The following is a 12,277-nucleotide window of genomic DNA, read 5'->3' as shown; positions in this document are numbered from 1 at the left end:
AGGGATTGTGCTGAGAACAATAAAACATGTAAAGGTTGATGGCATCAAACTCTACCTACCTACCTACATTGTTTCTGGAAAAATTCACATCGATATCTAACATAAGTGCACCACTGAACTCAATTGCTATCTTTTCCTTTCAAAGAAACCAGACATGGTCAAATTGGTTTTCTATTTCTGTGAGTGGACCCAGAAATACAAAAAAAAGAAAACTAACTTGAATTGTCTTGCATGGATAGATGAAATTATAGATTTTTGTTTTACCAAATTTGGGCCAAGATTGCCTGGAAAAGGGTTTTTTCTTTTTCAACTTCTCATCAGAATGAAACCCAGATGGGATTTAACAAACCATTATAACTACAATAAAATCACACTAAAACTACAAATTGTGATGGAATGAGAGAGTTAAATAAAGTACCCATGGGTTTCCCAATGGTGGACTGGAAGTGGGTCTCTAAAAGCCTAGACACCTCATTACAAGCTCTGATGGCTTCAAAAGTATTCATACATCTCTCAGAACATTACTCTAAATCCTTCCAGGTCCTTGAAACAATCATGGCCAAATCTAAGTCTTTGGTATACCAGCTACTGACCATGGAGGATTTATCATCCGTCTAAGGTTTTGGATACTTTGCATTCTCATGATGGACCCTCTCATGCTCATATTCAATATCTATGGTAGTGGTGACAGTGGTGGTATATTCACACTCCTGCACTGATTCCTCTACCTCGGCCTCCCATTCCTGCATGCGCCCATGCTCCTCCTGTGAAACTTGAACCTCATTAGCGTCGTTCTGCCCTCATTTCCATCCTTTCCCTCCTTTGCCAATCAACAGGATTTTGCACATGAATAATTCTCAAGGCCTTTACCAATGGACATGGAAAAGGGCCATAGACTAGGAATATGAAACCATTAATATTCTTTGTATAATAAGAATTAGTAGGAGGGAAATACATAATAAGAATTAGGATCTATTAGAAATATATAGTAAGAATTAGTACGAGTGAAGGGAATAATAAGAATTAGTATGATAAAAATTAATATGAGGGAAAGGAAAAAAGTTTTTATTTCTAAAATGAAGCTTCTTATGTTTAAGGGTTATGAATTTGGCATTGAAAAATTACATATATCCTCCTTAAATAATCTTAGGGGTATATAGGATATCAATTCTATTAGGAATTTTTGCACACCATGTATAGGAGTTAAGGAATGTACCATGAGTAGGAGAGATAAATAAGGGTATTATGCCTTATAAGAAGCTTTTTAGTATCAAGGACTATGAGTTAGACTTAAAAACTACATAGATCTTCTTTAATGGATATTGGTGGGCTCCAGTATTGCAACAATAATGCTGCAACTCCTAGGGCTCCCTTCTTTACTTTTATCAACCCGGTAGTTCATAACAAACTTGGAAGCGACGATGTTATATGCACAAGTACTAGCTCTTGCCGCGGCTGTCACTTGATCAGCTAGCACAAGTTAGCTAGGAGCTTAAGCCAAATTCTATGAGCTCTTAGAAGAAGCTTTTAAATATGATGGATGAAAGCTAACTCAAAGGAGGCTAATCTACTTGCAAAAAGAAGCAGAAATCTGAAAGGAAATGCAAACCCTAGCAAACCCTAGTTTTACCGACTAACCCTACTGGTGCAAGTAAAAGGATTAAAGCTAAAAAAATGGATGCCATTGACTTATAGAAAGGTAAAATGCATGTGACTAAGCTACTTCTAAAGATAAATATGAAGAAAACGTCTTTTTTCATTTTTGAGTAATTTCGCAGAGTTATTATGCATGTGCTTTGACTATTTTTTTCTGTGGAGAGGTTGATTGGCGAAAGGAAATGCTTGTAGGAGGTTGGGAAGGTGAGAATAGGGCCTAAGGGGTCCCTAGCACCCTTCTAGAAAGTTTCACAATGATTGGATCTCAAGAAACCACTTTCGTGAGCTTCTATAGGAAGTCTGCAGGGGTTCTATAGGATGTACTGTAGCTTCTACAAGATGTTTCTACAGGATGTTCCGAAAGGGAATTTTGAAGGGCCGATGGTGGAAAAAAGGTGAAGAAGTGGGTATGGAGGTGAGATAAGGGTGTGAGGAGGTCTAGGACTTGTTGAATGAGGATGAGGAGTGGTTAAGGCGATCAGATTTGGTTCAAGGATGGAGGGAGCAAGGATGCACAAGAATGTAGAAATTAGGGCAAAGTGGGAAAGTGTGGCAAATGTAAGGCAAGAATCTGAGTTAGAGGACAAAGAAGGTTTCATTGATGGAGTAAGGGTAGGGGAGGAGGTATCTCAGGTGCTCTGCACGTTATTTTCCAAACTGATCAAATGAAGACTAAGAAAACCAAAGATCTAGCTACTTTAACCTAATTTGACCTAGAAACCATAAGCATGATGAACAAAATTTTAATGGTAGAAAATCATGTAAAACAACTATGGAAACCAAGCAAGAATGGATCTAAGCATGTAATCACAACTGGTACTAACTTTTGCAACTAAGAATCTAACACTAGAAATTGCATGAAGAAGGAAGAACAGTGTTTTTATGGCAGCAAGGATGCCTTGGTCTCAACTCATGGTCCCGAGGAGGGAGAGGTGAGATCAAGGGTTGCTTGATGGCATTTTTCGAAGATATTTTTTGCTACCAACCTATCAAATCAACCTGAACATGAAAAGCTATTTCAATCATCAAAAGCAACCTAAGTAACAAAGCAAGATTTTAACCTAAATAACAGATTTTATTCTAAGATTGCAGCAAAGACACATAAAAGTACACAAAGGAGGTACTGGGAACTTAGGTTGGGCCCAACCCCAAGAGCTACAGCCTCCTAAGAGAGATTAAAGCTGGCGCAAAGTTGGATTCATCTTTATTGATCAAGAAATAATAGTTACATCCCAAAAACTATCCATAAGAAAAAGCTTGAAAATGTGCTGAAATGCAGAGCTAACCTACTGACTAAAATCTAACTAACATCTGACTAACTCCTCCTAAAATCGAACTACAAACTGGCTAACTCCAAATGAGGCCCTTAGACTTCTTATTTATACAAATTGAGGACCCCAACAGTCCTCCTAAACTTTAGGGACTTGGCTGCCAAAACTTGCAGTTAACAATAGTCCTACTTGACTTGCTTGGCTGCCCCTTGTGCTTCGAGTTTTTGATGGAGAATTCGAGGTAAGGGCTCATAAATGAAGGTGAAACCTTCCTACAAATCCTCCCCCTTGTTCTTCCACGAATTTGGCTTCCAAGTGCTCATTAAAACCTTTGATTTTGTCTCAAAATTGACCAAAAATATTGCATAAAGCACACATTAGACTTGTTGGCATAATGACTAACCCAATTCACTCTATTAGCATAAATATAATAAAAAAAAATGCAATAAACTAATGAGAATGGTGGATTAAGTTGAATTAGGAGGTTGAATGAGCCCATATAATTACTCATTTCTGGGGCTCATCATCACCCCCCTACTGAAAGCGTTGCTCATCCTCTGAGTAACTAATCTATCTTTTCATCTTTGATGGCCCTGGTGGCCTCCTTATCATCCCAAGCTTATGATGTAGTCTACTCATGTGTGCCATAAAATTCTACCTTCTTGTCCATGTCCTTCCACTGTTCCTCCTATTCTGCTTATTTGAAATCTTGTGCTTTTCCTAGCCTTAAAATACATGGAGGTTTTCCTTTCTCTCTTTCCTTTTTGTATTGCAGGTGTGCTTAATGCAGCAAGAACAACTACTACCTCCTTCGCCAATATCTCAGGTGATTTCTCCTCTTGCTGTTCTTTTTCCTTGCTTCCTGTAGAAATCCTTGTGTCAACTATTTTTGTCTGTGGTGCTGCCATTTCAGGGTGTGTATGTTCTTTCTCTTGTTGGGTTCCTACCTTGATTGTTGCAACCTTCTTTTGGGATTTCTTGGCCTTTTTCTTGCCAACATTTGTCCTTTTTTTCTTTTGCTGTTTCTGCAGTGGTTTCTTTCTCTGTTTTAGGCTCGGAAATTTGGCCCATTTCCCCTTTTTCTTTCTGTTCTTTCTGTGATTGAATGTCCTGTGTTCCTTCACCATTGGTTTTCTCACCTTCTTCAGTGTGTTATCCCCTTATGAATCCTCCTGGCATGGTGAGAGTGCTCTTTTTATGTTTTAATCAGAAAAGGAAATGCTCAGGCAAATAAACAGTCAATCTAAAATAGAGGATAGTTGAATTCGGTTTTTTTTCTTTTTTCTAGATCAAAGATAGAATTCCTTGTGTGCTCCTTATAATATCAAATAGCAAAAATTCTTCTATTTTAAGACTACTGCCATCCAAAATTTGACTGTCTACTTATGAAAATATTTTTTTTTACAGAACAGAGTATAGGGGCATAGTTTGTTTTCTCAGCACATAGATAGATAGACACAGGTGTTTTTTTCACACACTCACACAGGATGGCCCGTATTGCTGCATGTATCTTTCTTACAGGATAATTTTGAAGAAGGATGGGGATATTTCAAATGTAGAGAGAGAAGGAAACTATGTAGACTCAGGGAAATTTGTAGGCAGACTTTCACTTTTTGAATACATAGGCAAACTTCCACTTTCTTTTCTCCCAATCTACTGTTGTGTTCAATTTACCCTCTTACTCAAACAAATCATGCATAGAGGAGGGTTCTCTAGCCTACCTCATTTGGAGCTTGAATTTCGACGAAAATTCTAGGTTTTTCTTCCGTAGAGCTGTTCTCTGCCTTTCCTGTAGAAGCCTTCCTGTAGACGGCTTTCGTTTCCTGTAGAACGAAACAGTGCTTCCTGTAGAATGCCGATAAGCAGGAGGGTTTTTAAAAAAATGGCCGAGAAAGACTGGTTCGCTGCTATGGAGCTGGTATGGAGCCTGTTGCAGCTGCAAGGACAATGATAAACTAGAAACAACAGTGGTGAGAGTATTTCAAAGATGAGTTCGATTGGCTGCTTATGGAGACTTCCATTGATGGAGGGTGAGCTGGCCAAGTGCACGTTGGCCGCATGCAGACTGTTGGTCCCCACTGCAGTGTTATTATGAACTGTATGTTCTCTGCATGTAATCACTTCCATCAATTACGTTGGAGTTTAAACAGTCACCACTACCTGTTTTCAGATTTCTTCTTGAGATGGCTGAGCACACGTGTCGATTGCACCCACCGAGCGCTGTTTGAACTGGATGAGGGTGGCTAGTTAGCTGGCCACCGATTCTTTTAATCACAACCATCTCATTGTTCATGCAGTTCTCAAATTACATTCATGCAACAGAGGAACGAGTTTAGTCACGTACCTGGAAGTCGAATGTGGGTTCTGTGAGGTGTTGTGGCCTTTCCTTCTGCTGCATGCATTTGTTTCTGTGGATGCATGCTGGTTTGGTTGCTAATATGTGGCTATTTTTCTTGTGCAGGTATCCTCTGGCTGGATCTAAGCTGCAAGAATCTGTTTCCACGTTCAGATTTGCACCCTCATGCTGCTGATGTTGGATTTTTGCAGGACAACGACTTGTTTTCTCCATAGCTCCCAAATGATAGATCGGATTGACTTGAAACTTTCTGAGCATGTTTCTATCATCATTATGCACCTCCCATAGAAAAATTGTGGCCAATGGATGCACAGATTTCGAGAAAAACTGAAAATGGCTAAAGATTACAGAGGTCAATTTCTCAGAAACCATGCATTGGAATCGGCTGAAACTGCTTGGGTAGGTTACTATCACCTATATTCATCTCCCCATGAAACAAGTTTTGAAATGGATGCACGGATATGGAGAAATTTAAAAAATGGCTGACGGTGATGGAGGCTGATTTCTTGGAAACCGTGCACTGGAATTGGCTGAAATTGCTCGGGCATGTTGCCATCATCCCTATACAACTTCCTGTAAAACGGTTTTGTAAATGGATGCACGATTTTCATGTGAGGGAAAAACAGATTTTTGTTCTATGTATTTTTGCTTCAAAGCATTCTGCAGGCGATTTGTATAGTAAGAAAAAGTGAGCTTAGGCTGTGATGCAGGCATGGAAATGATGGAGGAGGAGTTTGAAGATTGCAGGAGGATTTATGAACCCTTTATGAAGCTATCATGTTCGCCAAACTGCCTTTTAAAATCCATTTCTAGCTTCCTGTAATTTCTACAGGAACTTCCTGTAGAACACACAGTTTTTAGGAAAGAAGCACAATGAGATGGAAAAAATAATGGAGAAGGGTGAGGGATGGAAACATGGATGTGTGCAGGCCTCATGGACATATTCCCAGCCTTCGGGTCCTCTTCGGAGATCAATTTTGGCTTGTTTGTAGGCTTCCTGTAGAAGACACAGAACTTCCTGTAGAAGGCACAGAACTTCCTCTATCTTTGTTTTGAGCGATCCTCCTAACTTGCAATGTCCTTGCTACAACCTACAATTATTCAATGGAAATTATGTTTATTTTTCTTTTTCTATTTTCTTCTTTCTTTTTCTCCTTTTTTTTGAAAACAACTAGGGCGCCTCATGGAGGTTTTCACCCTAATTGCCTACCTTGGGCGCCTCCAAGGGAGGTTTTCACCCAGGGATCTTATTCTCTTTTTCTTCTCTCTTTTTTCCAAACCATTGACTGCCTCATGGAGGTTTTCAATCAATGAGCCAATCTGAGGTGCCTCCGAGGAGGTTTTCACCTTAGATTTTTATTTTCATCTTATTTTCATTTTTTCATTTTTTTTTTTCCTACCCTACCCTACTTGAAAAGAAAAATCATTTTCAAGTATAAGAATACTTCCAATGGAGCCATGTGGACATTGAAATTAGAGACAAAATGATGTGGAGGCTTGAAATGCATGCTTTGACAGGTATCCGGATTTTAGAGACCAAATGATTTGACTTTGAAGGGATCAAACATAGCTGAGGAAGAGAGTACTGCTGCAACTTAGTGACCGTCTGGAACCATATCTCAATATAGCTCTGATATCCTTGGTCCTTTTGCTGATCTGGATCATTCTTCATGTCACCTTCTACCATGACCTTCTCATCTTCCTCTTTTTGCTGATTTTTCTCTTGAATACATGGAGGATTTGATGGTAACCATGAGGGAACTCTCTCGATCTCTAATTTTGATGTCTTCTCTTCATCAAGTGCAACCCATGGTTCTTTGATCTCCTCTTTTGAATCTTCTTTTGCTGGATGTGATCCTTCAATGCTGTCAATATAATCTCTTTTCTCCAACACTCTTTCGGAGCTATGGTGAATATCATTGAGCTCAAGAGGAGTTGTTTGGAAGTGTTGTACCTCAACTTTGCAATTGGGTTGAGCTACTCCAATGTGCGGGTTTGGAAATGGTGGTATGGGTAGTTGAGTGGGGGTGTATATTTGAGATGGATGTGGATGGGGTTGTGGTTGGGCAGGTGGTGGAGGCAAAGGAGTAGGAGGAGATTTGTACTGGGGCCTCCACCCCTAATGAGGTGCATTCCACTGAGGCTGTGGCTGAGCATAGGGGTGAAATGGATGAGTAGCTAGTTGAGCAAGATATTGAGGAGGATATGACCAAGGAGGGGGTGTGGACCAGGAAGGATGAGTAGGGGGACCCCAAGAAGGAATGGAAGTGGTTTGATAGGGGTCGTAATAGGTTTGGGATGTCCCTTGCATTCCTTACTGGTAAGGTATGGGTCCATTTGGCCTCCTTTGGTTCATATGATAAAGTGATTCAGTGACTCTTTTGGCCCTTTGATATGCAGCTTTAAGTCTAGGCAAGGAAGGGCACTGATTCGTAGGGTGGTCTTATTCGCAGACAAAACACACTTTTATGGAGTGTAATGGACATTTGTTCCCAGCATGCTTTCTAGTGCACCTAGGACAAAAGATGGCCAAAGCCCTCTCAGCTTTCTCTTGCTTCTTTTGGATCCACAAGGTATCCATTTGCATGGCAAGAAACTGCCTCATCTCGCTCTTGACATCTTCCCACATGTTTCCAATTTCACCTTCAATGGATGAGTTGGAAGAAAAGGTATTTCTCCCAACATTTATGTTTCTAGCCATTTGCTCCAGAGGAATGTTTTCTTCTTCTTCTCCCCTAGAGGTTCTTCAAATATGTCTTGTTGTCCACCTAGGGGTTCTTCTTAATCACAACCATCGAAGAAGAGAAGGTTGGCTATGTGAAGCAGTGGGGGTGTTGTGCAAACATTTTTCTGACTTATCTCTACTCCTACAAGGCATGAAATGAAATCTTTTTTGTTGATTTTTGTTTTTGTTTTTTGTTTTTTGTTTTTTGTTTTTTGTTTTTTGTTTTTTGTTTTGTTTTGTTTTGTTTTGTTTGTTTGTTTGTTTTTTTATTTTTGTTTTGTTTTTTTTTTTTGTTTTGTTTTGTTTTGTTTTTTTGTTTTTGTTTTTGTTTTTGTTTTGTTTTGTTTTTTTTTGTTTTGTTTTGTTTTGTTTGTTTGTTTTTTTTTTTTTTGCTTGTACCTGCAAAAACTAAAATAGATTGAACTACAACTAACTATCTTGCTGAAATGAAAATGTGGAATTGAAATGAAAGCAAGAAAGGACTAATCTATTTTGCTGAAATGAAATTACAAGAATGAAATGCTAGGCTACGCTTGCAGAATTGAAATTGCGGAATTGAAATGCTAATCTATGAAAGCAGGAAATGCTAATCTACTTTTGCGGAAATGAAATTGTAGGATGGAAATGAAACAATCTACTCTATGCTTGCTGAAATAAACTACTTAGTAGAAGGTTGTAGTAGAAAATAGAAGAAAAGCAGTAATCACCAATACTCTGACACTTCCCCAGCAATGGCACCAAAAAGATGGTGGGCTCCAGCATTGCAGCAATAATGCTGCAACTCCTAGGGCTCCCTTCTTTACTTTTATCAACCTAGTAGTTCGTAACAAACTTGGAAGCGACGGTGCTATATGCACAAGTACTAGCTCCTCTCGTGGCTGTCACTTGATCAGTCGGCACAAGTCGCTAGGAGCTTAAGCCAACTTCTATGAGCTCTTAGAATAAGCTTTTAAATATTATGGATGAAAGCTAACTCAAAGGAGGCTAATCTACTTGCAAAAAGAAACGAAAATCCGAAAGGAAATGCAAACCCTAGCAAACCCTAGTTTTGCCGACTAACCCTACTGGTGCAAGTAAAAGGATGAAAGCTACAAAAATGGATGCCATTGACTTCTAGAAAGGTAAAATGCATGTGACTAAGCTACTTCTGAAGAGAAATATGAAGAAAACATCTTTTCTCATTTTTGAGTAATTTCGCAGAGTTATTATGCATGTGATTTGACTATTTTTTTCTGTGTAGATGTTGATTGGCGAAAGGAAATGCTTGTAGGAGGTTGGGAAGGTGAGAAGAGGGCCTAAGGGGTCCCTAGCACCCTTCCGGAGAGTTTCACAGTGATCGAATCTCAAGAAACCGTTTTCGTGAGCTTCTACAGGAAGTCTGCAGGGGTTCTACAAGATGTACTGTAGCTTCTATAGGATGTTTCTACAGGATGTTCCGAAAGGGAATTTTGAGGGGCTGATGGTGGAAAAAAGGTGAAGAAATGGGTATGGAGGTGAGATAAGGGTGTGAGGAGGTCTAGGACTTGGTGAATGAGGATGAGGAGTGGTTAAGGCGATCAGATTTGGTTCAAGGATGGAGGGAGCAAGGATGCACAAGAATGTAGAAATTAGGGCAAAGTGGGAAAATGTGGCAAATGAAAGGCAAGAATCTGAGTTAGAGGATGAAGTAGGTTGCACTGATGGAGTAAGGGTAGGGGAGGAAGTATCTCAGGTGATCTGTAGGTTATTTTCCAAACTGATCAAATGAAGACTAGGAAAACCAAAGATCTAGCTACTTTAACCTAATTTGACCTAGAAACCATAAGCATGATGAACAGAAGTTTATTGGCAGAAAATCATGTAAAAAAACTATGGAAACCAAGCATGTAATCACAAATAGTACTAACTTTTGCAACTAAGAATCTAACACTAGAAATTGCATGAAGAAGCAAGAATAGTGTTTTTATGGCAGCAAGGATGCGTTGGTCTCAGCTCATGGTCCCGAGGAGGGAGAGGTGAGATCAAGGGTTGCTTGATGGCCTTTTTCGAAGATCTTTTCTACTACCAACCTATCAAATCAACCTGAACATGAAAAGCTATTTCAATCATCAAAAGAAACCTAAGTAACAAAGCAAGATTTTAACCTAAATAAAAGATTTTATTCTAAGAATGCAGCAAAGACACATAAAAGTACACAAAGGACGTACTGGGCACTTAGGTTGGGCCCAGCCCCAAGAGCTACAACCTCCTAAGAGAGATTAGAGCTAATGAAAAGTTGGATTCATCTTTATTGAGCAAGAAATAATAGTTACATCCCAAAAGTTGTCCACAAGAAAAAAGCTTGAAAATGTGCTGAAATGTAGAGCTAACCTACTGACTAAAATCTAATTAACATCTGACTAACTCCTCCTAAAATCGGTTTTTTGTTTGGTTTTTTTTTTCGAATTAACAATTCAATTATTGAACGAGGGAGCGGGAGGATGGAGACGGGATGGGAGATAACGCGCGATGGTTTAGGTTAGGGTTTCTGAACCCTCTGCAGCTTCTGAACCGCAATGCCCTCCGTCTACCCGCATTATACTGATACCGTCTCTCCTCTAACCGCCGTAAGCCCCTTCTTCGTTTTCGTGCTGGAAGTTTAACGAAGGAAGAAAATTGTGCCGCGACCACCGGTTTACATCCTGTGACAGTTTGAACCTGCCCTGCACGGTTCGTTAACTGAGAACTGTCATTTTCTCCGGGTTTCTCTACTCACTGAGGTGTCCGCCGTTCCGAGACGCAGCTGGCAATGGAGGATCTAGAAGCCGTTGATTATTCAGTTGACCCGTTGGAAGGGGTCTCCATCTGGCGCTCACCCTTTGCCACATCAGAAGGTATGTTCAATTCGGGCCTCTTCGAAAATTACTCTCCGTTCTCGCTTAGTGAACGGTCGAGGTCATATCCTGTGGTCCTCCCGAATGTACCACCGACCTGGCCAGCACTCTCTACTCCTCCCCACTCTCCAGCAACCCTCGGTTTCGTTTCCGGCTGCTTAAACCCTAACCCTGGTTTGGAACCACCGGAATTTGGCTCCATTTCCCGGCCGCTACACACCCCTTCTCTGCCCTCTACCACAGCCGGACTCTCTGGGTCTCTCAGTCCTTCTTCCGGAAGTTTCACCTCCGTACCTCCGCTCTCGGGCCCCCCTAATGTTTCAGGCATCTGTGACCCCTCCTCCTCACATCAGATCCCGGCACCGTTGAACGTAACTGCCCCTCCCCTCGGTCGCCCTCAGAACATTCCTCCCTCACAGGGCCCTAAAAAGAAATACAGGTGTTTCAAATCCAAGGAGGACGACATCTTTCTCAGGCTGGAGGAGGACATCCAGTGGGGAGAGACAATGGAATTTGCAGATCGAGTACTGGTCGGGCGCATCAGAGGTCGGAACTATTCAGCAGCACGATTGAAGACCTGGGCAGCTGAAGTTTGGGGTCATCATTTGGTGGATATCCCTTTCGTGAAAACCTTTGTGAGGGGATGGTTCGCATTGAGGTTCGCTCGTGCTGACCATACCAATTGGGTCTTGTCCTCCTACTGGCACTTTGAACATGCCTCGGTGCTTCTTAAAAGATGGACTCCTTTATTTGACCCCAAGACGGAGCAGATAGGCATCGGGCCCGTATGGATTCGGCTCCCAGGGCTACCATTACATTACTGGTCAGAAGATATCTTCAGGAGGATTGGCAATGCCATTGGCACTTTCATGGACTACGACAAATCTTACCAGCAGAAAGGCATGATGGCTTATGCCTGGATTCTCATTAACCTGGACACCAGGGGAGGACTTCAAGAGTTCATTACCATTCAATGGAGAGACACAGCACGCAAACAGATTATTGACTATGAAGGCATCCCCTATCACTGCCGTAGATGTCACAAAGTGGGACACCTCTACAGGGACTGTCCACTCCTTCGGAAAGCGATGAGGAATGTTAAGGATGGAGTGGCCGACCAACCCCTGGGCGACTCCCCCAGGCTAAATCCGGAGTAGAATCAAGAGGAGCAAGTGCATACACAGGATGTTGGTGGATCCCGTAGCACCCCAGAGGCAGCAGACACTGCTATAGTCTCCACTGCTCCCCCTCCTTCATCACTAGCTACTGTGCGTCCAGTGACTGAACAGGCGGGCACCGCGACGACGGGTATGTCTTTTACATCCCCCTCTCCATTGCCTCCTGTTTCATGCATATCATTTGGCATTACATCTCAACACATTATTAGCTCAGATCCTACTACTGCACTCTCATCACC

At 41.2% G+C, this 12,277-nt stretch overlaps 1 protein-coding gene across 1 annotated transcript; it reads left to right on the top strand.

The window, feature by feature from the left end:
* The first annotated feature begins 11,366 nt into the window (after positions 1-11,366).
* LOC149233443 (uncharacterized) lies at positions 11,367-12,017 on the top strand. The gene has a single exon (XM_089382193.1). The coding sequence runs from the start codon at positions 11,367-11,369 to the stop codon at positions 12,015-12,017; it is 651 nt and encodes a 216-aa protein (XP_089238319.1).
* Positions 12,018-12,277: the final 260 nt, after the last annotated feature.

Source organism: Pinus tabuliformis, chromosome J (assembly GCF_031772625.1).
Source record: "Pinus tabuliformis cultivar Carrire ecotype Pingquan chromosome J, CPIR1, whole genome shotgun sequence".
NCBI classification, from domain to species: Eukaryota; Viridiplantae; Streptophyta; class Pinopsida; order Pinales; family Pinaceae; genus Pinus; species Pinus tabuliformis.
The sequence above is the reverse complement of the archived record's forward strand: the minus strand, read 5'-3'. Positions and strand labels throughout refer to the sequence as shown.

What these genes read in the sequence shown, in the direction of transcription:
- LOC149233443 (XM_089382193.1), top strand. Translation starts at nt 11,367, where the DNA reads ATGGAATTTGCAGATCGAGTACTGGTCGGGCGCATCAGAGGTCGGAAC.